This window comes from Amyelois transitella, chromosome 17, assembly GCF_032362555.1.
Source record: "Amyelois transitella isolate CPQ chromosome 17, ilAmyTran1.1, whole genome shotgun sequence".
NCBI lineage: Eukaryota > Metazoa > Arthropoda > Insecta > Lepidoptera > Pyralidae > Amyelois > Amyelois transitella.
In genome coordinates, this window is record NC_083520.1 from 7,803,772 (window position 1) to 7,830,756 (window position 26,985).

At 35.8% G+C, this 26,985-nt stretch overlaps 1 protein-coding gene across 3 annotated transcripts; it reads left to right on the forward strand.

The window, feature by feature from the left end:
- Positions 1-380: 380 nt before the first annotated feature.
- On the forward strand, positions 381-25,369 carry LOC132902708 (ATPase family AAA domain-containing protein 2-like). 3 transcript variants are annotated; one of them, XM_060948771.1, is made up of 27 exons: positions 381-541; positions 2,207-2,285; positions 2,711-2,792; positions 3,188-3,306; positions 3,680-3,861; positions 4,917-5,003; positions 5,495-5,664; positions 6,193-6,278; positions 6,658-6,786; positions 8,172-8,252; positions 8,984-9,074; positions 9,769-9,862; positions 10,317-10,595; positions 11,096-11,232; positions 11,512-11,723; positions 12,342-12,448; positions 13,170-13,333; positions 14,397-14,565; positions 15,062-15,247; positions 15,674-15,830; positions 16,714-16,880; positions 17,131-17,279; positions 18,252-18,439; positions 18,740-18,888; positions 19,297-19,499; positions 19,843-19,919; positions 20,009-25,369. In XM_060948771.1, the coding sequence occupies exons 3-27, from the start codon at positions 2,737-2,739 to the stop codon at positions 20,221-20,223; spliced, it is 3,654 nt and encodes a 1,217-aa protein (XP_060804754.1). In that variant the 5' UTR covers positions 381-541; positions 2,207-2,285; positions 2,711-2,736; the 3' UTR covers positions 20,224-25,369. The 3 variants fall into 3 exon arrangements, with proteins under 3 accessions (XP_060804754.1, XP_060804753.1, XP_060804752.1); XM_060948769.1 differs by lacking the exon at positions 381-541 and adding an exon at positions 559-873; XM_060948770.1 differs by lacking the exons at positions 381-541; positions 8,172-8,252 and adding an exon at positions 558-873.
- Positions 25,370-26,985: the final 1,616 nt, after the last annotated feature.

Genomic DNA, 26,985 nt, shown 5'->3' on the forward strand with positions numbered 1-26,985 from the left:
TTTAAATACTTAAACACAACATAACAGAACGCATTACATGTTTTATTATTTCTCATAACATAACATGAGACAGGTAGGTTTTGTATTGTATGCAAATAAAAATAAAAAAGTCACCAAAAAGATACTAATTTGACTAAAACGGTTCTTCAGTACATACTTACTTAGGTACTTTTTATAGGGAAATAAAATTTGTGTCGGGGTATTTTTTTAATTTTAAATTTTATTATATAAAATATGCCAATATTATGCTCTTAGAAATTTTTTGGGTTGGCTTGGCTATTCATGTTGCTACAACGTGCAACATGTGCGACAGAAGTGAGGATATCAACTACAGATACTAGCAACACTACTCGCAGAAACAAAAATGTCAGAATTGCGGGAATTTTTGACAGTTGTCAATAAAAACATCTTGGATCAAATGTGATTGAGTTGAGGTACATTTTTTTCATCTAGATCATTTTATTATCTTTCTTTGGTTTTATTCTAGTCCAATATGTGTTTATATTTGTAAAACTTGCAACAAAACTGCCGAGTATATTTGGTGAGTGAATATTTTTTACGGGTTTGGGAGCAGAACGTGCATTGTCCGTTTTAACATGGCGCTTCACAGCGACATGTGTGGATGATAACGTCGTAGCAAAATCGTTTATTGTGGTCTTAATAACAGTGCTAAGTGTAATTGATTTGTCTTATTTGAAGTTTTAATTGTGAGCTTTGTTGTTCGTCTGTTACATAACGGGTTTGTGGGCTTGTATGTAGCGTTACGGCACAAGTACTGCAATGGTGAAAACCCGTCGCAGTAATGGAGAGAACGGGGAGGTTGACGATGGGAATTACACTGTAAACGACGTGGGAAGCGTCTCCGATGAGAAGGTGATGCATTCTCGAACATTTTTATATGATCTAGTGAGATTTACTGCAGCTGCTTTGTTTAGAATACCTTTGTGAGCCTACTTCCTGCCCCCATTACCTTGTGTAACCTATGCACGTAGTTGCATGCGCTTTTCTATACGAATCCTAGAATTATTCAGCTTGCCCTTGAAGGTGATCCTGTATAACTATAATGTAATGTATTGAAAATTTAATTCTCATTATATTTGACTTCTTTGTCCTTTAATGTCAATTCATCTTAGTTAGCTATTGTGTATGTGTGGCAAACCTTTATTTTAGAAACTCATAGATAAATCCTAATTTGGAGAATATTGTTATTTGCTTTTGGCCAGGCATTACTCTTTCTCTAAACATAGAAGATTTCCAATTGCATTCTCAGCTTTAAAGATGTGGGATTTTTGATGGCAAATTTACATGACATACAACACAAATACCTTTGTTTCCCATATATTCCATATGTATAGGCAGATTTTATGGATTTCCACTTAATCCCTACATACCTCTCCTGCTCCCTCCACACTCATCACTCTTTTCATACAAACTTGACAATTATGTGACTCACAATCCATCCCAACTCCCTTTTTAAGACATTCACAATTTGAAGTCCTTAAAACTATCAAAAGTTTAAAAGTACCTGAAACCGATGAGCTTGCATAAAGAGTGTTATGAATGTGTATGAAGCGAAAGAAGTATGCAGGGATTGTGGCAAGTAGAAACAGAAACATGTAGGCTCTGGACCTACATGTTTCTAACCTGGAAAGATGCATGATTTTTGAATGTATGTACATTATTGTACATGAATTGAAAAGGTAATCAGGTCCAAATTCTATGGTATTAATAGGGAGATAAGAATTGGCCTATTTCATAAACTGTAGGTGCTAACCATAAAAATAAGCTGTTGTGTGGTACTCTCTTTTTTTCATGAGTGTCTTAAGTAAGGGGTTGAGAATAATAAGGAGACTTCAACTTATATGAATAAATTTGATGTAGTTATGCCAAAAATGAGTAATTTTAGATTAATAATAGAATATTTTATTTTTCGGTATATCCACAGTCTTTCTACCTACAAGTGCATGGAGCATGTTTTTGTACTTAACTTTTGAGGCCTTGGGGTCCTTTAGAGCATACTTTGGTCATTTGTGCAATTAATATGCCATATTATTGTCAATCTACTGTCCTGAGGTTGAAGCATTCATAGACATTTAATATAAGAATGGACTTAATTAAGTCGATTCTTACAACACTGCAACTGTTCTGCTTCAAAATTTCACCAGTATTAAACAGCTTGGAAACTAATATGGGTTTTATGTTTTAGGCATCCAACTGGTCCCAGCGTGAGTTACGTAGTAGTCAATATAAGGTGACAAGGAAAATCCAGCGCTGGCCTACTAAATGTAAGAAGTTGTACAAGCTATTAAAATCACTAAATCCTTTGTCAATAACTTACAATTAAATCTTTTACAGCCGCGCATAGGTTTTAAAGCTGATTGTCCAATTTGTACATACATAACATAATCACCTCTATATTCCTTGAGGAGTAGACAGAACCAACAATCTTGAAAAGACTTCATGATGTAAATGAGACTCAAATAATGGCAGATTACTAGCCCGTCGCCTAAAATAAGTATTCTAATTTTATAAGCTCATCCTTTAGTCGCCTTTTACGACATCCATTGGAAAGAGATGGAGTGGTCCTATTCTTTTACTACTAAAAAAATTTATACAAATTACTATAGAGAATTTGTATAGTATAAAAATTTCTAGTAGTAAAAAAATTAGATTAGGGTAACTATAACAATTTGAATATCTTGCTTCACAGATAGCCGCAGGCGTCGTTCCATCAAGATGCCTCGTATAGTTTTCCCTGAGAGTGATACCGAACCAGAAAAATATTCCAGGAGGTAACACATTATCACATATTATCAAGTTCTATGTCAAGATCTAAAGCAGGATAAAAGCAATGTGATGATTTTATCCTGCTTTAGATCCTACATCCATACATATAGTCACCTCAATATCCCTTGCGGCGTAGATAGAGCTTTAGTTCTTATTTGTGTTTATATTTTGTTAACTGGTGACTCTCAAAAATCAAGATTTAATTACGACTTGATCAGACCATCTTTTTTACTTTAGAGATAAAGTAAAATGGTCCATCCTTTATTCTTTTCTTGTCTTTTATATTTGTTTCAATTCATAAATCCATTAAAATGGGAAGATATTATTTTCTTCATTTATCTGATTTACATACAAACATACGTTATATATTTTCTAATAATATGTCCTCTTTTGTTTATAGATCCAGGCAAGTGCGTGTCTTCTTTGCTGATGACAACGCGTCGTCGAGCAGGATACGTCGAAGTCGCGGTCCCAGAAAGAATTACGTAGAAGACAGTGAGGATAAACCCATTCAAGAGAGTGAGTGTTTTGGTAATTAGTCTTAGACAGAATAAAGGTGAATGTAGTCTTTAGCAGCACCGCACTTTTAATCTGTATTGAACAAATTGACTGTGGTTAGTGCGTCGCTTCCTAATATTTTCACCTGTAATTAAATCTGCCATGTATGATAAGCGTATTCTTTTAAGTAATTAGTCCCCATAACACAAAATAAATTAATTGCCTTTACTATTAGGCTTAATGATAGAATTGAGATTCAAATAGTGAAATAAGGGATGATTTGATGTGCCAAGATTTTAAGATTTTACATAGATATCTTCAGTGCTTATTTTAACTTGGTTAACTTTTCATTTGTTTAGGAAAATTGCTATAATTTATTTGTATTTGTATTCAGATGTACGAAGAAGTTGCCGTAAGCGCAAGCTGCTCCACCACAGCTTCAATGAGAGCTGGATCACGAATGAGCTGAAGGTCAAGGGGTATCCGGACTTGTACGGGTTCCCAGGATCCAGCTCCTCTGATGAGTTCACTTCAGGAGATGAGGGTAGAAGGGATCGTGGCAAGAAAGTGGAGATTGTAAGTTGTCATATTTTGTGCCTTGTGGTTTTTTGCACTTTAGAATAGAAACACTTCATATCTTTCCCATGAATGTCGTGAAAAGCGACTAAGGTATAGGCTCATAAACTTGGGATTCCTCTTTTTAGCGATGATCTAGCAACCTGTCACTATTTGAATTTTTCTCAGTTTTATCATAAAGCTTTACAGCCGAATGTGGCCTTTCAGTCTTTTCAAGATTGTTGGCTCTGTCTACCCCGCAAGGCATAAAGACGTGAATATATGTATGTATGTGTTGCGACATCTCTACGCCACAAGTCACAACAAACAATCACGCGACGCTATCAGTAAAAAAAACAGTGAATAGTCTAAATCGCTCAAGCAAAGATTTTACGGATTGGAGTGGAACTATCGCTCCCGCCTCATATGTATGCATATTTTATATTGTACATTTTATTTGCAATTTTTTATAGTCTTTTTGAGGCAACTTTTGACTACATTATAACACTCATGTACATACTATACATTAATCACGCCTCTTTCCTATGTTCCTTTATACACTTAGGTATGTTTTCGACTAAATGTACGGCGTTGTGAGCAGTAACATTGTTCGCGTAGTAATTTTCTCAGGAACACTGAATTTTCACCTAAACATAGTGTTTTTGGGTTTGATTTCCAGCACTAGCATAATGTACTTTGTTATGTTGAAGAGAATATGTAAATCCCGACTAAAATTATAAATGCGAAAGTAAATTTATTTGTTGTTGTCTCTTCACGCATTATCTACTGAACCAAACTTCTTGATATGTTTTTAGTGTATATTATTAAGAGCCCAGAGAGGTATTTTTTACCCCGTAAAAACTATACTTCCCGTAGGGTTTGCGAAAATGTGCGGGCGAAGCTGCGGGTCAAAGCAAGATATAAAGAGAACCTTTTATTTTTTCTCTTTGGAAATATTAGTTGTCCTATATTTTTTAAAGCGTAACAAATAAATCTTTATCCTTTAATTAAATGAAAATAAAATATAATAAATATTAATCCTTTCATTCAATGATTAAATGGACGTTCTGTTTCAGACAAGTGAACATGTTCCCACGAACACGGATGAAGACACGCAGCTGTCCCGTCAAAGAAGGACGTCGGCCAGGTTCACTACCAAAAAGGTATTTAAGAGAAATCATAACGCATTATAATTTTAATCCCAACTTACAATACTAAATTTACACATAGCATGATTTATTTGCGTTGTTTGATCGGCATTTGATTGCTGGACTGATATATTTTTTTTATGGAGTAAACGAGTAAATGGTCTTGCAAAGACTCAAAGTCCACGATTAGTTGGACGGTTTAAATATGGAATTGAGATTCAGCCAATGACATGTCGCTATTTTGGGTCCTCTCTTATTGCACCCATGTAAAGAATTTACACGTCAAATTTCAAGTCACTAGACTACTCAGTGAGCTGTGCGTTGTCTGTCAGACAAAGGGATAGGATTTTAAACTAGGGATTCCTCTAGGCGATGGACTAGCAACTTGTCACTATTTGAATCTCAATTCTATCATCAAGCCAAAAAGCTGAATGTGGCTTAGCAGTCTTTTCAAGAGTGTTGGCTCTGTCTACCTATGGGATATTAAGTATCTATGTTGTCATTAGAATGCAACAGAAACAGACTCGGACGAGGAGAACAATCAGACTGTGATTGAAAAGAAGCCTCTGCCGCCAGAGAGTAGCAAAGGAGAAGAGAAGATGGAGACCGAGCCGGATCCGGCGCAGGAGATCAAGACTGAGCAAGAAGAAAAAGTGCACGAGGAAAAGGGAGAAAGGTGAGTTATATGATATGTATGAGTAACTCCCCACTCTATTGAAAAGAGACGTTGATTTGATTTTGGTGAAGAATTCTAATAGTAGGTACTCATGGAGAAAATAATGATTGTGGACGAAGCGAAAGATTTGTGTAGGGATCGTGGAATCGAAATATTTGGTCTCTGCCTATTCCTCTGGTAATGTAATTTCGTAGTTACAAAGAAACATAAGCAAGATGAAACAATATACTGTTATTTATAAAATCTTGCTACTACAACTGAAAACTTAATTGCAAAAGACTAGCTTTGTGGTTTAATTATTGTTTATTACTTATCAACTGTATGTTAATTATAATAGCACAAAACCGTTAAAGAATATAAATAAGGCACATTTTCAATAAAACACAGGCACTCTGATTAACCCAATGGTAGACTGTTAGATAATGCTATTAGCGTAAAGTACACGTATTGTTATTAACCAATAGTCAATATTACAATAATGAACAAACAAATTAATAGTAATGTGTTCATCAAAGTGAACTGTTTCAGCAATCAAAGACCAATACGAAGTCTGCGTACCACCAGAACGAGAAATAAAGGCAGGGCTAAGAAAGATGATAGCCAACAAGAGACAGGTAATCATTTTATTCACTTGTCTATTTACCTACATACATTTTAAAATCTTATGTAAAAGTATATTCAAACATATTTTTTTTTCTGCCAGACTTGTCATTCATCAGTGTAAAGATATATAATGTATTGAAAACAAGCGTCCGCAATAAAACGACCAAAAGTTGACCCTCTGTATTGCCCCCTTAGATGGGTGGGAGGAAATATTCTTGTGTATTATTTTTTTAGTTGGACCAAACATACGTATGTACGTGTGGATAATCAAAATATCGCATATGTTAAATCCCAGCACGGCAGATAGTGTGAAGCAGGCATAACTTATGTCAACCAATCTTTATTTTTCACCGTCATAATCATTACAACCAGCCAACCTTTACATTTCAGCATCAGAATCATCGTCGACGGAATCCGGCAGCGAGTTGACCCTGAGTCGTCAGCCGCGTCGCTCTAAGCGAACTCGCAAGCCGAAGCCTGCCTTCGTCCAGATCGCTCAGGGGCAGACACGCGGGAGAGGTACTGGCAACCTTCTATCTCCCTCTAATTCATATACTATCTCCCTCTAGCTGAAATATTTGAGTATCAGAAGCATTATTATAGAAGTTTATACTTGTAGGTCACTACTCCTAATTACTAATCACTGTGAGTTACTGGCTACTATAGTTTGCTTGATACCCTAACGGTTTATGCATTCCACTAGGCGTGACCTAAATAAGATTTCAGAAGGTATTGGAAATGAAATATTCAGTTCACGACGATGAGTATATTTTCACATTGAACAATGACAGTCTAGTTCACAGAACTATAGTTAGGAGGTACGAGTTAACATAGAGACGAACGCGTGACAACTAGCTTCACGAACCGATAGCTGTACAAACTAGAATGTATTTTGAAGAGTTTGCAATGTGTCCATACTGTTAAAGTGATTGAGTGAGTTGACTCTGTAGTTGATCTGCGCCGGAGGCCGCTTTTGTGCAGAAATGGCAGGGCATACAATAACTATTTTCATAATTTCTTTTTTTATCTCTTACTTAGTCTTACGAGTATTACTCTCCTACTTCCTCTTATTATTGTTCTACATTTTTTATATACCGAATATCCAAAGAATATTCGATTCATGATTTTTATTATTTAACTAATTGAGTACATATGGCGGGTAATCATGCACATTCAAGCAGCTGAATGTGAAACCATAACCTAAGCTCGGTCAGGTTTCCCTTAATATACGGAGGTCATACCGCAGTTGCTTCATTTGATAATCTGATATTTCCTTTTTTTGCATGTGTATTTTTTTACTTCTTCATTCTTTTTTTTGGCGCCGTGTGGTTCCCGGCACCAATAAAAAAAGAATAGGACCACTCCATCTCTCTCCCATGGATGTCGTAAAAGGCGACTAAGGGACAGGCTTATAAATTTAAGATTCTTCTTTTAGGCGATGGGCTAGCAACCTGTCACTATTTGAATCTTAATTATATCTTAAAGCCAAATAGCTGAATGTGGCCTATCAGTCTTTTCAGGACTGTTGGCTCTGTCTACCCCGCAAGGGATATGGACGTGATTATATGTATGTATGTATTTTTTTAAAATTGAGCGGAGCCCAGGCTTTGAATAGAAATTTTCGGCAGTAAGAATAGGAACACTTCTTCTCTTTCCCGTGGATTTTGTAAAAGGCGACTAAGGGATAGGATAATAAACTTGGGATTCCTCTTGTGGGCGATGGGCTAGCAACCTGTGTCACTATTTGAATCTCAATTCCATCAGTGAGCCGTACAGCTCAACAAGCAAGCCTGTCTACCCCGCAAGGGATAGACGTGATTATATGTATGTATTTATGTATGTACAAACCATATATATTTTCTTGACATATGAAATTTATTTTTATTATTGTGTTTTGCCTACAGCTAAAACATTTACAATTAGAAAGAAGCCATACTCACTTAGAGAAAGGAAACCTAAAATCCTTCGCAGAAAGACTATCAGGTGTAAGTCTCTTTCCTTGCCTACTGTCTCTGTACTAGATTATAAAATTCGATACACTTGTTTCTAAGAGTTAATAAGAAGGAACGGTAAAATATTAAGACGTGATAAAATGAGCATACTACAACTCTGTTGGGCTTCTAAAAGCGATACATAATATAATGGATAATTGTAAACGTGTAGTAGTAACTATCGCTGTTTCGCTTTTTATTATGACATGAAACGGGCCAGCTATATAGTTTATCGCGCGATAAAAACGGCGTTCTGCGTTCTATGCTTTGCGGGCTGGTTTTTATTGCGGTAGTCATTGACTTTGGATTTCCACTCGCAAATATCTGTAAACATCTCTTGATTAATTTTTGCATGCTTTTATTTAATGAATGTGAGTATAATGATTGTAAAAGTCAAGGGAATGACTGATAAACTTGGGATTATTCTTTTAGGCGATGAATTAGCAACATGTACTCATTCATCAGCCTGTAATTATTCTTATTAAGCCATACTGTTGAACGCTTTTAGTCTTTTTAAGACTGTTGGCTTTGTCTTCCTCTTAAGTGGTAAAGACTGTGGTGATTATATCGATGTATATAATACGTGTGTGATCGCTTATGCTAGTTTCTGTATAAACCGACTTTGAAAAAGGGGTTCTTAATGATTACAAGTGTATCGAATTTTGTCTTCTAGTGGTGAACATTAAAAAGGACGTTTTATATAAATTATCTTTATTTGTTTTTAGCACAATCGCCGTCTAGCAGCAGTAGTAGCAGCACAAGTTCCGACACGGAGGAGGACTTGAATGTTTCTATGAAAAACAAAACCAAGGGCAGGTAAGGTGTCTAAAGGGCCAAATTAAATATGGATATGAATTTCAGCCTGTAAGTTCGAGATATTCGATAGCAGACTCTTTCCACAGACTAGATATTGTGACTTATAACAATAATAAGGAAGGGTTTATAAACTTGGGATTACTTTTGACGATTGTAGCAACATGTCACTATTTGAATCTCAATTCCATCATGAAGCCATACAGCTGAACGTTACAAGACTGCTGGCTGTATCTACGCCGCAAGGGATATAGCCGTGACTTCTTCCTCCTGGCTGTACTCTCAGTTGCATCCTCATCACTCTGCAGAAGAGGCTGGGGTAGCCTTTGACCATGGATCCTAGATTGGGTGAGTGAGTCAGGTTTTTACATGAAGCAACTCCCGTATCCGATCGATCATGGTTACACATCCAGTTGTCTGAATGTGCAGAGAGATGATATTAGATAGTAAGGTTAATATGTAACCTTGAACGAAATAAGATTAAGTTCTTCTATTTGCAAAATGATGCAGGTGAAACCTATTTTGCTCATTTTTGGATCATTGTTAAAAGCGGATACCGCACTCTGGACTGGGTGGACGCAACTGGGACTAATTATTAGGAGGATGATGATTTTTATAGATGTTACGAGTATATTTAGTCAACCCTCCCTCATCCTCGAACTCGAACTCGAACATGTGTGGATGCAATTTATTTCAGGCAAAAGACTAAGGCGAACGAAGACAAAAAGGCAGACAGAGCTTTAAGAGATATTCAGCCTATAGAAGTTGACGGCAGCGTGAGATTTTCTTCGGTAAGTTATTTTAAAAGTATACATTGCCTCTTCCGTTTGCCACATTCAAAAATTAAAAAAAAATGCAAAAATTTTTGTAATGATTTTTTTTTACCTGCATACTTAACTTACATAAAGTATTAAAATTTTCAAATAGTGTTTTTTATTAGCATTGTTACTTTGCATTAAAATGGACATATACCTCTTTAAAGCTATTGAGAATACGATAAACAATTCGTTGTTTTATTTAGTTCGGATAGTTGAAACTAAATCTAGGCTAAGCCATAAAGCTGGACGTGGCCTATCAGTCTTTTCAAGACTGTTGGTTCTGTCTACCGCGCAAGGGATATAGACATGATAGACTATAGACTATTTGACATGACTATTTCTATGTATGTATATCGGATACCTTGTAACCTGTTTTGAAAATACATAAGTCTATTTCTACTACAAAAACCCTTTTTTTTATTTTTAGGTGGGTGGGCTAGAAGAACACATAAAGTGCTTACGTGAAATGGTGCTCTTTCCTCTTATGTATCCCAGCTTATTCCAAAAATTTAACACCCGGCCTGCCAAAGGGGTGCTATTCCACGGACCTCCGGGGACTGGCAAGACGTTGTTAGCCCGGGCTCTGGCTAACGAGTGTAGCCTCGTGGGGGGGAGGAAGGTAGCCTTCTTCATGAGGAAGGGAGCGGATTGTCTGAAGAAATGGGTCGGTGAGAGCGAAAGGCACCTCAAACTGCTATTTCAACAGGTAATTTGTTTCAGTTGAATTAAAGAATTAATGAAAGTAAGAAATGTGGTAACATTGCCTTGTGTAATATGAAAAAAAAGCTTCAAGATATGACAGACAGATAATTTAAATAGCTTTTACAGATATCTTAATTTCTTACTGTTGCAGCAATATCTTGTAATTATATAATCTTAATGGCTTCAAATGTGATTTCAGGACCAATTTTACCTACTTCATCATTACCAACAGGCTATCATATAATTTAATCCTGAAAATGTCTAATCTAAACAAGGAAACTCCTTGTTTTGTTCAAATGCTTAAAATGTTGACTATGAATGAAGGTCACACTTAAATTTGCTCATATAAGTATCTAACCCAATATAATTAGAAATAGTATAATTAGAAAGAAACAATCACACTAAAAAGCACCTTTTGTGACATATCAATTTTCCTATCAATTTCATTCAAAGAGCCATTCAGCAAGCCAATGTCATAACTAATCAATTCAATTCATCTGCCAGGCCAACAAAATGAAGCCGTCCATAATCTTCTTCGACGAGATCGATGCTCTAGCGCCGGTCCGCAGTGTGAGACAAGAACAAGTTCATACTAGCGTGGTTGGCACTTTACTGGCCGAAATGGACGGCTTGTGTGACAGGTATGGTGTTAATTGTTGAATGTAACAGAATGAGGAACTGTCTGGTGTTACTAGACGTTTATGGTAAAAAAAAAAAAATGTTAATTGCTTTAAATATCTCTTTTTTTAGATTATTTATTTGTTATTTTAGCACATCAAAGTTGTATGGCTCAACTTAAATACAGTTGTAGAAGAGCCAGCGATGCACCTTTGACCCATGATTTACTTTAAAACACTCATTAAAATTGACCATTTCAAGTAAATAAGTACACACTAATTTACGAAACAATATAATTTCAGAGGTGAAGTTATAATAATCGGCGCTACAAACCGCCTGGACGCCGTAGACCCAGCGTTGCGCCGCGCCGGCCGTTTCGACAGAGAGCTGCACTTCCCGCCGCCGCACGCCGCCGCCCGGAGGGACATCCTGAACATCTACACCAAGGACTGGCGGCCGCGCCTGCCCGACTCTGTGCTGGAACATGTGGCCGAACTCACCGCTGGCTATGGAGGTGTTTCAGTTATTTTGAACTTTATTGAGCTTAATATAAGTTACATCTTCTAAAGTCTGGAGGCCTCGCCTGTAAGATGTTAATTCCCGTTCCCTGGGGAATTTCGGGAAACCTTGCACCCTTAGTCTATGTAAGGAAAGTTCCTTATGTTATGTCCATTAAAAGTATTGAATTTTTCACATCGGTTGAATTGATATATCAGTCGATAAAAACGAACATACAAACAAACCATTAGCCATCTATTGTATTCACTAAATGTCGTTATTTAACCTTTTTTGTTGTGAAGCTTTAGCTTTAACTTAGACTATAAAACATACATACATATAGTATAGAGGTGTAGGGAGAGCTAGCAGTCTCGAAAAGACTGAGATGCCACACTCAGCTGTATGGCTTTATGATGGAATTGAGATTCAAATAGTGACAGGTGCCTAGCCCATCGCCCACAAGAGAAATCCCAAGTTTACAAGCCTATCCCTCAGTCGCCCCCCACGACCTCCAAGGAAAAAATGACGGAAACCACACGGCACTATATAAATTAATTCAGCTTTCTGACTAATTATTTATTTCAAAAAAGTTTATCATGTAAATCTTTTACTTTATTTTTTTTTTACTTTACAGGTTCCGACCTTAAGGCGTTGTGTTCTGAAGCGGTACTGAAAGCGTTAAGAAGAGTATATCCCCAAGTGTATGAAAGTGAACATGCATTGCTTATTGATGCGAAGAATGTAAGTTTAAATTTTTTTATTCATAGAAAATTTACCATTCTGAACAAAGTTTTATCGCATACTTAGCTGTGGGCCTCATAACATGTTTCAAAAAGTTTCGTGACCCAGTAAGAGAGACGAAAATGTTAATTAAGTATGACGTCACACCTGAGTTTCTTGTTCACGTCATGAATTTTATTTGTATGACAGGTACGTTAATTAGAACATCATTGTCCTAATTAACGTTGTTTCATATTATTTTTATTTATTGATTGTATATAGTAAGTAGGCATAAGTCTATATAATAAAAAAAAATAATTGAAATAAAAACATTTATGGCGTAAAAATTGAAACCAAGAATTCACATGGTGTATTTAATTACTTATCATGTTTCATTAATTTTTACAATGTTTTGAGACTGTGACGTTTAGTAAAACATTTGAGATGATTAAAAAATTTATGGAATAAAGACAAACTTTATTTGGACTTGTTTTACAAGTTAAGAGAGGTTGTGGGTTTAGCTATAGACATGAGATCCAGCAAGTAGCTGCAAGAGGGTAGCGAACTAGTTATATGCCGATAGTCCTAAGGTGAAGACCCGGGGCGCGTGCGCGCTTTTATAGGCCTCCCGGGCTGTGAAGAGCGGCGTCGGGGAGACCGAAGCGTCACGACTACACAACACCTATCATTTTTATTGTATGGAGATCGCTTGGTTTAAATCGTTTTTTTAATTGTCCCCCAGGTGGAAGTGAGCGAGTGCGACCTGCTGGCGGGCATGGGCGCGCTGGTGTCGGCGGGCGCCCGCAGCGCGCCGCCCGCCGCGCGCCGCCTGCCCGCGCGCCTGCCGCCGCTGCTGCAGCCGCAGCTGCGCGCCGCCGCCGCCGCCGCCGCCATGTGCGCGCGCAAGTACGTAATGTATGACGACTTCTTATTTTGTATTACTAAATAAATAAATAAAAATCACTTATTACAGGTTTAAAAACCTATATAGTGTTAGTAACAGAGTCTTACAAACTATGTTAATACATCTATATTAAAATTACAGGAGCACTTGGTGTTACTATTAAATTACTGTTTTGTTATTGTAGGCAACCTTCTTGGTATACGCCGTAGCAACAGTTGCCATGGTGTTGTTTGTTAGAGAAAATATTAAATAGCTTAATAACTATACTTCCTACGACTGGTGACCTCACAAGTTGAGCCCATCACGTATAGTTATTAAGCTATTTATCCCTACAGTTATAAATTAAACCAAAATGTGCCGTCTGATTTAAGTATCTTAAAACCCGTTAAGCGTATAACCAATGTTTAGTTTCATGACTGTTATTAAACTAAGTTAAATATTCAACAGAGAACATAATATCGGTTCTTGTCATTACAGCTACATACATGGTACAACCAATTTTGTTTTGTGAACCTTTTGTCATTATAAAACCAACTCTATAATAAACTCTGGCGTAATAAAATCAACCCCTATTTTTACCATTTTGCAACCGATTGCAATATCTCGTCTTAATGTATATTTTTTTTTGTAATTTTAATATATAAAAAGGACACCACACACACCCACAAGTGTGTACTGAATGATCGTCTGCGTACACTATCCTACCACCAGCTATGTGTCTATCAACTGGTGATTGTCGCTGAATCATGTCGCTAAAGCATTTGCTTTATCTCGGCGTGTAAAGCCAAAGCAGATCGTCTCAATATGTCGAGGATAATGCGAAATCTACAATAAATTTTTACTTTATTGTTAATGCTCTTGAAATTACTGAAAAACAAACATATATTATACATTTTTGACAATCTATTTATTATGGGTCAAACGAGACGCGCATCGTTTAATTACCTAACTCAAAGGCGGATCTCGACCTCCTTTCCATAGGCGATACAACCATAAAAACTACCAGTTTGAAAATACATTTATTTTTTTATCCACAATTAATAATAATATTTTTTCTATTTCCAGTTCATCCGACGCTTTATCACCTAGCGTTCTCCTTATTTGCGGCGAATGTTCGGACTCAATACTGGCGCCGGCCGTGCTATGGCAAATGGAGGGCGTGTGTGTGCGGGAACTGAGCGTGTGCGCGTTACACGCCGCGCACACGTTCACCGTGGAGCAAGCGCTCATATCGGTATGTTTTCTTTTTTTTTTCAAATCATGCCTGTTCTAAAAGGCCGCAGTGGATAGAAATGTTTTTTTTGTTCATACCAGTTTTAAACTTGCGACAGCCGCAGTGAATTGATTTTTTTTTAAATGCCAATTTTAAATTTGGACAACCGCAGCGGAGGGAACTTGATATTTATTTGATACATAAAAGTTACCCTTTAATTTTAAAGTAATATACAGGTCAGGTAAGTCTAGTCGAACCTTTATTTCTAAGGGGGTTACCTTATTAATGAACATTGACAAAGGCCATTCTTCTTTATCTTCTTTCGGCTTACCTCAAAGACATGTCAGCGTTCGTGAATAAGCCCCGTGTCGGCTGCGGCTGATTATAGTCCTATATTCCATGAAGATACCTCTGCCACAAAGGGAAGATCTTTGCTATTGGTTGGTGGCATAGCATAATTCGTTGTGATTGGCTGATGGCCACGTTGCCATAGGAATAATGTCCCATTTTTCCACAGTTATTCTCCGAGTGCCGCCGGGCGGACTCCGGCTGCGTGCTGTTCGTTCGCGACGTAGTGGCAGTGTGGTCTGCCCTGGGCCCAGCGGGGGGGATGCTTTTCAAGCAGTTGTGGCGAGCCCGAGCCGCCGGGGAACGAACCCTGCTACTGGCTACCGCGACTGCGCCGCAGCACTTACCCCTAGAGGTGAGACAATTACTGTTTATTTCCGTAGCATTCTTAATCTTGAACCTATGTTTGTTTGCGCTTGCCTCAGCGCACTACAATTCAACCATTCAAGGTGAACATTTCTATTGATATAAAGAAATAGCTTTGCGGAGTGAACAAATAATTGTGTGTGCGAACTACATCTCTTCCTGAGCAAATTGTATCAAGAAAAGGTTACAAACTTGAGAAGCTTTTTTTTAGGTGAAGTATTTGTCACCTGTCATCGCTATCTTTGATTCTCAATAACATTATTAACTGGCAAATCATAGCCTTCAAGCCTTGCTTTTGTGTCTGTTGGCTCTGCCTACCCCGTAAGGCAAGGCGTTTTTTTTTTTACCTTAGTAACCAGTGCTATTAAATAATGTTTAATTCATGTTTATACTAAAATTTCAATGCCATTTTCAGCTTCAAGATATGTTCCCGATGTACAAAGACTGCATTTACCAAATACGCGAGCCCCACGTGGCGGAAGTGATAGCGTTTTTAAAACCGCTCCTAGCAGACGCCATGTTGCCGCCGCCGCCTGTCGAGAACGCAGAGCCACCTCCGCCTTTACCAAGAGGTAGGTTTTTATTTATATATCCAAATAGGTAACGTAAATTTTTTGTAATGGTGCCGTGTGGTTCCCGGCACCATTACAAAAAAGAATAGGACCACTCCATCTCTTTCCCACGGATGTCGTAAAAGGCGACTAAGGGATAGGCTTATAAACTTGGGATTCCTCTTTTAGGCGATGGGCTAGCAACCTGTCACTATTTGAATCTCAATTCTATCACTAAGCCAAACAGCTGAGCGTGGACTATCAGTCTTTTCAAGACTGGTGGCTCTGTCTACCCCGCTTGGGATATAGACGTGATCATATGTATGTAACGTAAACCGGCACTGAAAAAAAATATAATATAAGAAAGTTAATAATGTGTCTCTAAGTAATTCAGTGGAATATCATAACGATATTTTATTTAATTATGAACGAGTCGTAATCGGAAGCTTTTTAAAACCGCTCATAGCTACCACTGAGTGAGTATAACTCACGCTCTGAAGTAACTTGACTAGGAAGGAAAATGACTTTACGATATGTAGCGAAAGCGATGTTTTGTTTGACCGCCATCAGTGGAGGACATTTACAACATTTACTGTCTCCTTTAAAAACTTACATACATTCATATAGTATAATCCCGTCTATATCAGTTATGGGGTAGACAGATCCAGCAGTCTTGAAAAGACTAAACTGTTTGACTTAGAGATAGAATTGAGATTAAAATAGTGACAGGTTGCTAGCCCATCGACTGAAAGAAAAATCCCAAGTTTATAAGTCTATCCCTTATTCACCTTTTACGACATCCATGGGAAAGAGATGGAGTGGTCCTATTCTTTTTTTATTGGCGCCGGGAACCACACGGCACTTTTTTTAGCATCTGCAATTTCAAACATTGTTTTCTCTACAGCTCCACCCCCGCCCCCACCTCGCGAAAGCGAGGAAGAGATATCCCGTCGCAAGCGCAAGGAAGATTACAAACTGCGAGAACTGAGGATATTCCTCCGCGACATCTGTAGGAAACTGGCGTCCAACCGCCGCTTCTATAAGTTCACTAAACCTGTGGACCTTGAAGAGGTTTGTGCTATAAATTCGCCTTTTGACATAGAAAAATAATAAAAAATAAGAGTTTCCTTTAGTTTACTGTTTTTGAATCAGAGTCAAAAGTAGACCCTAGATTCGTTTGTAGGAAATACTTAACCGAGACTCGCAAAGAGGACAATGATACTCGTATTAATCACTAAGTTACCCATATATATAGCACATAATATGGCACATGGCAACTAATTTAGTTTTTCCCTATATATATATTTGTTTATTTCAACAGGTGACAGACTACTTGGACATTATCAAGATGCCGATGGACCTTGAGACGATGATGACCAAAGTGGACATGCACAAGTATAACTGCGCGAAGGAGTTCCTAGACGACATAGACCTCATTTGTGCGAACGCTTTAGAGTATAATCCAGATAGGTATGTTCGAAATTCAAATAATTTTTTTGTTGTTGTTTTTAACTGTTATTTTTGTGGCGATATAAAGATAATAGCCTTTAAGTTCCTGGATAAACTTACGAAGATAGACAGTGCATATATACCTATGTCCTATCTTTGCATTATTTTTATTAAGAGATGAACCGAGAACAAAACTTACTACTTTATAAAAAAAACACAGTGCGCTCTATATTATTTATAATTAAAATTGTTTATTGACTGGAACATACAAAACAATCCTATCATTAAGCCTAACAGCTGAATGTGGCTTATCAGTCTTTCAAGATTGCTGGTTCTGTGAACCCCGCAAGGGATATAGACGTGATTATATGAATGAATGAATGAATGAATGAAATTTTCTATGTGGCTTACTTTACTTACATTATCTTTTGTTTGTTCCCATTCCCCGGTGCCAATCAAAGGGCTAGAGGGATGTATAGGTATGAAAACGCTTGTCAATTAGTCCTTGCAATATGACGGTATAACATGTAATCTATAATTAAAGAGTATATTGATATGTAATTATATTGCCCTCTAACCTTTTGTCCGCGTATTGGACATTAGTTTTAGATTATGCATGGAAATAGATATAATTAGCATGGTTTTAGAATAAAAATTAGATATAGTTTGTATGAATTATTATATGGACTTCATATTAATAAAATGTAATAAAATTGTATTTGTCACGCCATAAATATATGTTGAAATATTTGTTTATTTTTGTAATTATATTTGTGTAAGATTAAGATACTTATTATTTACGAAGGTTAGTAGAGTGCTGCCTAAAAATATCTGTCAAATTAAAAGCATTTCGAACACAATTTTGAATTTGAGGTCTTTGCTCAAATTAGCACCATGAAAATTCTATTTTCGTACGTATAAGAAATAAATAGAGCATTAAAAAAAAAAATTGTACGCTAAAAAAAACATTTCAAATATTCGAATATGGAACAGAACATCATCGGACAAGCAAATACGTCACGAGGCGTGCTCGCTGCGGGACCACGCGCACGCGCTCATCGACGTGGAAATGGACAGCGATTTCGAACTGGAGTGCCAAGAGATTGCCAAGAAGAGGCGGGAGGAGGGCGACATGGCGGACAATGATCTTCCTGATTTTATATATACCGCTTCTAACTTACGTGAGTTCTTTATTTCTTTTTTTTTTAATTTTTGCGTGATATTTCTGTGATACGAGGGGCATATCAAGACCTTTTGTTAAGGCATATTGTCTTATGTTCTCACTGAATAATAACAACTAATGTGATGTCAGTTTGTCATATGGCGAACTTACGCATTGAGCGTTTTTGATTTTTTTCTTCATATTTATAAACTAGCTTTTGCTTCGACCCCGTGGGTATTTCCAAAAAAAAAGCCTAGTCATATAATTATGTTTATTTATTACATTACGTATAAATACATTTTATATTAATTCATAACAGGCGTAGATTCGTCAGTGACGGACGGTAAGAACATGAGAACGCCGCAGAACGGCGACAAGAGCGAGTCTCAGTCCGTGAAGCGCAAGCGGCGGCGGATGAACGCCTGGTCCAAGGGATTGGTCGTCAAACGGCAGAAAACTTCGCAAAAGGTGTGTAGAGGAGTAGCCGCATTCTAATCTTGTCAGAAACTTCATGATCTTGTTATCACTAGTTTTGTATTTTAGTCAATACACACACTAAATATCATTTTTATCTTGACCTGTAGCCAAAAGGCATGAGCCTGCAAACCAAGCACAAATTGAACTGTACCAGGATGAAAAAAAAAAACTAGTAACTTATTTATTTACATTATCAGTCTTGAAAAAACAGAAAGGCCACATTCAGCTGTATAGCAAAAATAATGTATACTGCTAGCCCATCGCCTAAAAGAAGAATCCCAAGCTTAGTAGCCAATACCTTGGTCGCCTTATACGAAATTCATGGCAAAACGCCGGGAAAAACACGGCATTAACTTAGTCATTTATTATATATGTTTTCCATTTTCCATTTATTTCCAGACCTACAAAGACCCAAGCATGGCGATAACGGACGAGGAGTCCAAAGAGAACAAACCGATCACGTCCACCCCGCTGCCCAACGGCGACGCGTCTTCATCGTCTGGTTCCGATGACGACGCTCCATTGCGCAGGCCGCAGGACGATTCGGACGCTATCTTCAACATCACCGCGCAATCTACTGTGAACAACCACGTACTCGAAAGGTGAGACACGATCGAGAATTTTTTGAATATTATAGGTGTACTGAATATTCTAGAACGGAAAATACTTGAATTCTGACTCAATAATTGATAGCTTAATAAGGTAATTCTTGTCATCTTCCTCCTGGTTTTTAGTCCTGGTCGCATCCTCACCACTATGGAGAGGAGCCCGGGGTATACCTTTGACCATGGACCCTGGATTGGGTGAGTCAGGTTTTTACACGAAGCGGCTCTCATCTGATCTCCGCTTCCTTTGCGGGTTAGGATTACAATTTGTATTGGATCGATCATGGTTCCACATTCCTCGCCGTAAAAGCATTCTTGTAACTTTTAATACATTTTTCAGTCCGACCAAATCGACCGAGAAACCTACAAAGACGTCACCAAAGAAACGGAATTCCGGCCACGAAGCAACGAGTGGTGGTAAGATTATTTCACATTTTAATCTAGAATCATTGTCTATGTATATTTTTTTTTTCAATCCTCTAAATTGTTGTCTATTACAATTTCAGAAGCCGATAAAGTACTGATAAACAAGACTGAGTTAGAAAACGTTGTATATAAGAACGCGAAGGCGCTACGTTTGATTGGGCTCGAGGCACTAATTGACCTTTACTCACAACTCAGTCAAACAATAAACTCTTATGCGGACAAATACGACCGAATGAAACTGCCACAGGAACTGAACACCATAGTCTATAGATATTTACAAGTAACGAGGAAATGAATGGGACGAGAGGGCGGTATGTGTTCCAATTTTGAAATTCATTTTACTTACGTGTTTCATTTGAAACTGGCCAGTATTAATTAGAAAGGTAAAATAAAAAAGTTCAGCAATGTTTCTTTTAGGCCAGTAAGTGTAGTTGAAACATAATAAGTTAGATTATTAAATGCGGTCGAGGATATCGAATAATTACGATAGCGGCGGAAAAGGAGCGAATAAAATATAAGATTAGTCTTCTTTAATGTATTTTTAACGAATATTCTAAACTTATCGACTTCTAAAGGCGACTGAATTTACGTCCGTAACATGAAGTTTTCATTTAAAATGGTTGCGTTTTGTACTTTATAAAAAATATAATTTTATTAATTAATTTGTCTTTGAAGCATGACTGATACAATAATAAATGAATGATAGAGACAATTTGCTTAAGCTTCCTATATTTAAATACACACATCCCTTAATTATTAAATGAATTAAGTAAATGATTTATATAAACTGAATGGTTTAATCAGCCATTTCGTTTCGTACTTATTGGGAACTTGAGTAATGGACGTCTCGTATTTAGACAATTTTTTAATTTGAATATAATATTAAGTAACATTGAGTTTACGATTATGCGTGTGTAGAATAATGACGAATGTTTGTTAAAACAATATAAAATTGTCATGTTGAATACTCGACAAATAACGTTAGACAAAACAAAAATTATAAGATGAATGTTATCATTTGTATTTGGTTTAACATACATACATATAATCACGTCTATATCCCTTGCGGAGTAGATACTGACGTTCAGCTGTATGGCTTAGTGATGGAATTGAGATATAAATAGTGACAGGTTGGCTAATCCATCGCCTACAAGAAGAATCCTTTACCTTTTCCCTTAGTCGCTTTTACGACATTTTTGGGAAAGACATAGAGTGGTCCTATTCTAAAGTGCGGGGAACCACAAGGGCACTGTTTTTGTATAAAATTATTGTTTTGGTTTAAAATTTATTCATATCACAAAATACAATAATAGTAATTTGATCACTGCCTGGCTTACGATTAGCTAAAATTTATATTGGTTTAAGTCACTTAGACGGTAAGTATTATAAATCACGCTAAACGATGTTGTGAATTAGCCTGAACTAATAGAAGTAACCTTCTAATTCAAACGTATTTTAAGCGTAGACACTAAGTTCTCTTGCTGTCTCTGTCAGACGATTATGTTGCGAGAAAAAGACAGCACGAAAACTTATTATTGTGATTAAGATGATTTCATAAAACGTACTAACATTTCTATATCTTGGTTGTGTCCATACGCAAAACCCAGTAAATATTACTTATATGACATGCTAGTAATGCCATTTAAAGCTCTTAATAATCGAGCTGTACGAAAATTTAAGTAACTCTTTAAAGACGAGAAACAAAACATCACAAAGTATTTCTCATGGAATTCGAACCTGTGACAAGGAAAATATTGATACCACATGACCGCGGGCGGGGTTATTATAATTATCATAGATTGCAATTAATATATTCGCCACAATTTTACCTTAATTAGACTATCTGCATAAAAACGCCATACATAGCAGGTAATTAGGTTTATTAATTGAATCAAATTTAATTTGCCGATAGATCGCACAGATAACATATTAACTGTCTCCAGTAGATTGCATTTAAATATTCAAATCGCAAGTATTTATTAGTTTTGCATAAGTTTAACTTGAATTGCTCTTGTAAACGTATCAGTTTGAGTGACTGGAACAATTATATAATAAACGGTAAACGTACATAGGTTTATTACTACCATATTAAATTATTTTTTACCGAAAATTAAATAAACTATTATATTTACTATGGAACTAAGTGGAATTTTGTGTTAAAAAATTATATACATTTGATATGAAGGTGTACGATCTAACGCTACTTTTGGTGCAAAAGTTTGCTATACTTAATGCAAAGAGTGGGAAAAAAGTATTTTGGAAAACATAAGTCAATCATACACCTACGTTTGTGTCTTAACATGAAACATGTTCGCGACATCAAATGCATACATTTTATGGTCTATTTTTTTGCACTTATGTCAAAGTTATCGTTCTATCTAGCATGGCGCGCGCGATCTCGTTTTATCGCGCGATAAACGATCGCTGTTTCGCTTTTTATTGTGACGGGAAAGCGATAGTTTATTGCGCGATAGAAACGACGTCGCACGTGCCGTGCTAGCCCCGCGGATGCTGCAGAGATCAAGCTATATTTTAGAATCTTTAGATATATCGCTTTTTTTTTGGTAAAACTTGAATTACTTAATCCTAGTCTAAAGTAAACTCAATTAAATCGCATGAAATACGTTTGAACTTTATTGCGGTGAAATTAGGTTGAATTTTTGTGTTTTTAAAAGTTAACATAGAAAATCAGATTAGTGTTCTATATTTGATTTGGTTATTCTAAAAAGAAAATACATATTTTCACTATGTTGAAATAGCTGTTTTGTGTTAAATTATCAGATTAAATATATCGTCATCATGTAATATGGTAATTATTTATATCATAGCCTTAAACCGAGTTGTAATCCAATACCATTCCTAATTAGCCAAATTGCGAATGAGAAATATTTATAACAGTAATTAGATGTTAAATATTAGATAGTCTTTCCATTGCATGCTTAGAAATATAAAAAAAAAAAATAGAGGAAAATAGACATTTATTTTTATACTTAACAATAACCGGCAAATGTTTAAAGTAAAGATTGAACGTATTTATTTGATCGTGAAACTTTAATTACTTTTATTTCTGTATGCAATGGAGAGAAATAAAGTCGGTTGCATACCAAGAGCTAAGTTAGAATTTGATTCTCCGCCTCGGCATCTTCGCTTTTAATGTTGCCACGCCCTTACAATCACATTGTAAATTTTTATAAGAGTATGAATACAGCTTCGCCAATACTTTGTCTTGTCAGCTTTATGTTTTCACAGTATTTCTAAGTCATTTCTCTCTTGATACAGTGTAGCAGTTGTAAATCGGGTGTGTGTGATAAGTTCTTCGTAAGTAGTACGGTACCATTGTTTTATAATCCTTTATTATAAATATTAATAATATATAGAAACAAAATAAGTATGCAGTGATTGTTGCAAGTGGAAATTTAATTATTTGCCTACCCCTCCGAGATAGAGGCGGGATTTTATATATGTAATACTTTAACAGGGCTGCTTTGAGCTTTAAAAATACGTGGATGGAACAAATAATTGAAATTGCAATCCTCTTGGAGTGCAACCGTTTTAGTACCGGTTGTTAACCAGCCCTCTGGACTGTGATATGTAGAAAAGATGTAGTGTGTATAAATTTGTTTACACATTTTGTCAAGTGCATGTTAAATAAAACTGATTCAAGCATTTATTTTTGTTCATTGGAAAATTCAATGCATATGATTGAGCGATAAAAAGATAAGATTTAATTACAAAATTTGATCAATCTCATATATTTTCCAAAGAATTCGTTTGTTTATATGATACAATTTGGCTTGTTAGGCGTGCCACCCTAATTTTACAATTGTATAATGAAGAAAAGGTATGGCTTACCTCTAATGTACATTAATATATTTGAGTTTTTATAAATGTAACAGTATTTTCCAAAGTTTGTATTTCGTTGCACGTTCTTTTCACGAAAAATAAAGGTTGAGCGAAGTAAATTGTTGTAAGTTAACACTATTTATCGTAGTATAAGATTGTATATTAAATAACATTATAATTTAAATGATGTGAATTTAGGAGGCGATACTGTGAATACAATTAAATTATTATTAAATCCGTTCAAATGTTTCAGTGGAAATCGTACTTAAGTGACTTTTACTTGATATGCGACTTGACTAAACAATTGCTTTAAAATAATACTAATCAATCACTCATATACTATATAAGTCGTTAAATATCAATAGTGTTGTGTGCGAGTCGTAAATTCGTAAAACAACGTAGGATAAGTAGTCACTTTCCACAGTGGTGAGGGGCTTTTCATCAATTTCGATATCGCACGTCCACGTTGACATAATCGAAATCGAACAGAGAAAAAAAGAGAGTGAGTAAGAAAATGTGGGACTATTTTTTTCATGGGATTTATTTTGGTACTACTTTTTCCATTCAAAATAAGGTTCAGTGATAAAAAAGATAGCATATTTAAATATAAACATTATAAGGTTTTTACTTTGGGCCAGAGAAACCATACTTTTTTTTTATTTCAACATAGGTATTTCTTGCAGACTCGAATCGTAATTTTAGCTGTTATATGTGTATATTATATATACCTACTATTTATTATTAAATACTGATACAAAACCGTGTGATATTGATGGAATATATGCAACTGTATAGTGGTTATTGCGAAAATAGTTACCTCGATCCAAAATAGAATTAAATTCTATGCCATAGAAGTGATGAATCGTTTGTAGGCCGTTTACACGACATCATTTTTTAAAACTGTCATATATGGGCCTTATTTGGTATTTAAACGAATTTTTTACGAGCGATAGAAATAAGAAATGACATAATGTTATTACAGTTTGTTGTAAAGGTGAATACAGATCTGGTTGCGTTGCTCGCACCGCATTCGTATTATTTTATACTAGCCGTTGCCCGCAACTTCGTTGGGACTTAAAATTCACTGAAAAATCGGACCCTGTATTGTCACTTAGAGGGGTAGGGGGATAATTTTTGTATACCAGTTTTTAAGTGGGACCAAGCCTAACACATCTGAGAAAATCGTGTTCAAATTGGATACTGCCTATCCAAAAGCGAACATTGCGGAGCGTGCGGGGCGGCTCAGTCTGCGATCACCTTAAGAAAAAATTGTTAACAGTGTTTTAATAATCTGATCAATACGGAAAATAATGTGATAAAATTATGCCCGTTTGACAGATTAATAGTTTGATGACATTAGCATAATTATTTTGTCAGTTTTGTTTAGTGTTGTCGTGTTACGAACTATACTCTGAATATTTGGTTACGTTATAATTTGTACTGTGTAAAATAAAATATGCTTGCATTTGCTCAATTGGAGTGTGCGACGGTATTTCTTGTAAGCACTCATTATCCACCGGTTAGTGTGTAATTTTTGTATTTATAATATTGTATTTAATTAACGGAAAATAAAAGGGTACGATTTCATGTGATATCAATTCTTTTGTTTTATTTCCAACAAGAAAACTTATTATTTAAAAAAAAAACACGAAAGATAAATTAATAATTTAATTCATTTCTGAATCATTTCAATAATGTAGGAATCTATGAATATGATCAGTGTTATGTTACTGTTTTGCTTTTGTTTTGGGTAAATGACAATGAGGTTCGGCGACTCGTTTTTTCCATTTTATACAGAACCAGAACGCAACGGCATAAAACTAATCACGTACAGATTGGAAATAACTATTTTTTATAAAGTTCTTGCAGTCTATATAAAAGATCAGTACGCAATACTCGCGTATACTTTGTAGTGAAGTAAGTATGTATAGTGCTCTAAAACGTAAAATGCCAGTACGCATGCGGCATAATCGTGAATGTTTTGGATTCTGCATTGCACTGTATTATGCAAATAAATAAATATTTAGGAACACGAAGTTACAAATATAAAGAATTGCTGTTTGATTGACTTTTCGTTAGTAGGTAAGTATTCGCTCTATGACGATTTATTTAAGGGTATATTTTTCCTGGATTCATTTGGAAATAAAACTTCGCATTGGTATTTAATATTTTTATTTTTACACTTTACGTCGGTGACCGTAAACGAATTTTACTACATCGCTTCATCTTTCAATTTCAATTACACGATAGAATGTTACTAGAACATAAATATTTTTTTCGTATTATTTAAGATCAAATAGATAATCTTTTTTACACCCTAATGTAACGATATCATTTAATTTGTCATTATATTAAGCAAAATACAACAAATTAAATTAGACAACTTATAATTAAATATATTTTTTATTGTGAAAGAACAATTATCTAAAAGTTAAAACATTGCAATTGCAATAATTGTAATTATGATGATTTCATAAATACTCGTAACAAAAATCGAGGAACTTAATATTTGAATCTACTAAACTAATACAATCACATGTTTAACTTAAAATTACGTACACAATGTCTTAAATGTAATCTATTCTTTACATGCTTCTATTTGGGTACCGATGACATAATTTTCAATATATATGAACTTAAAAAAACATTGCCAAAAATTCGATTTTGTTTCCTCGGACAGTTTTCAAAACTGCATTTTGGAGAAGGCAAATGTTGCAAAAACATTGAAATAATAAAGCAGTGCTACTCACGGTAATGGAAGGCTAAAATGACATAATCGCGATCAGAAACAGAAACTTATTCAATAATCATTTCATCAATTCTATTAACAAATAACAAACTTAATTAAAAAACTTTTCAATTAAAACTTTAACAAAATCACTCTAATACTGCTTAATTTGTACGTATAGGTAAATCCTCAGAACAGGGAACGCGCTCCGTGGCGCGGTGGCCTTGTCTCTGTGGGTAAACGCTGGACACAACTGTCAGTTATAACACAAAAATAAGCCAGAGTTATAATGTTAAGGTGATACAACTAGACATACAGATTCGAAGCAGAATTTATATTTTTACAAAAATTTTATTCTTGGCATATATAGGCATATTAAATCTTCGTCTTTATCGCCACTTACGTTCAGGCGAGACGGAAGACAACTACCTAATCCCATAATGAAAAAAAAACAGATTGCCGAAGTGTCTAATGCAGTACTGTTGA

Excerpts from the sequence above, each read along its gene's own strand:
- LOC132902708 (XM_060948769.1), top strand. The coding sequence starts at position 781 with ATGGTGAAAACCCGTCGCAGTAATGGAGAGAACGGGGAGGTTGACGAT. Across the intron at positions 6,787-8,171 it reads GGGGCAGACACGCGGGAGAG|CTAAAACATTTACAATTAGA; the intron begins GTACTGGCAACC and ends TTTTGCCTACAG. Across the intron at positions 11,724-12,341 it reads ACTCACCGCTGGCTATGGAG|GTTCCGACCTTAAGGCGTTG; the intron begins GTGTTTCAGTTA and ends TTTACTTTACAG.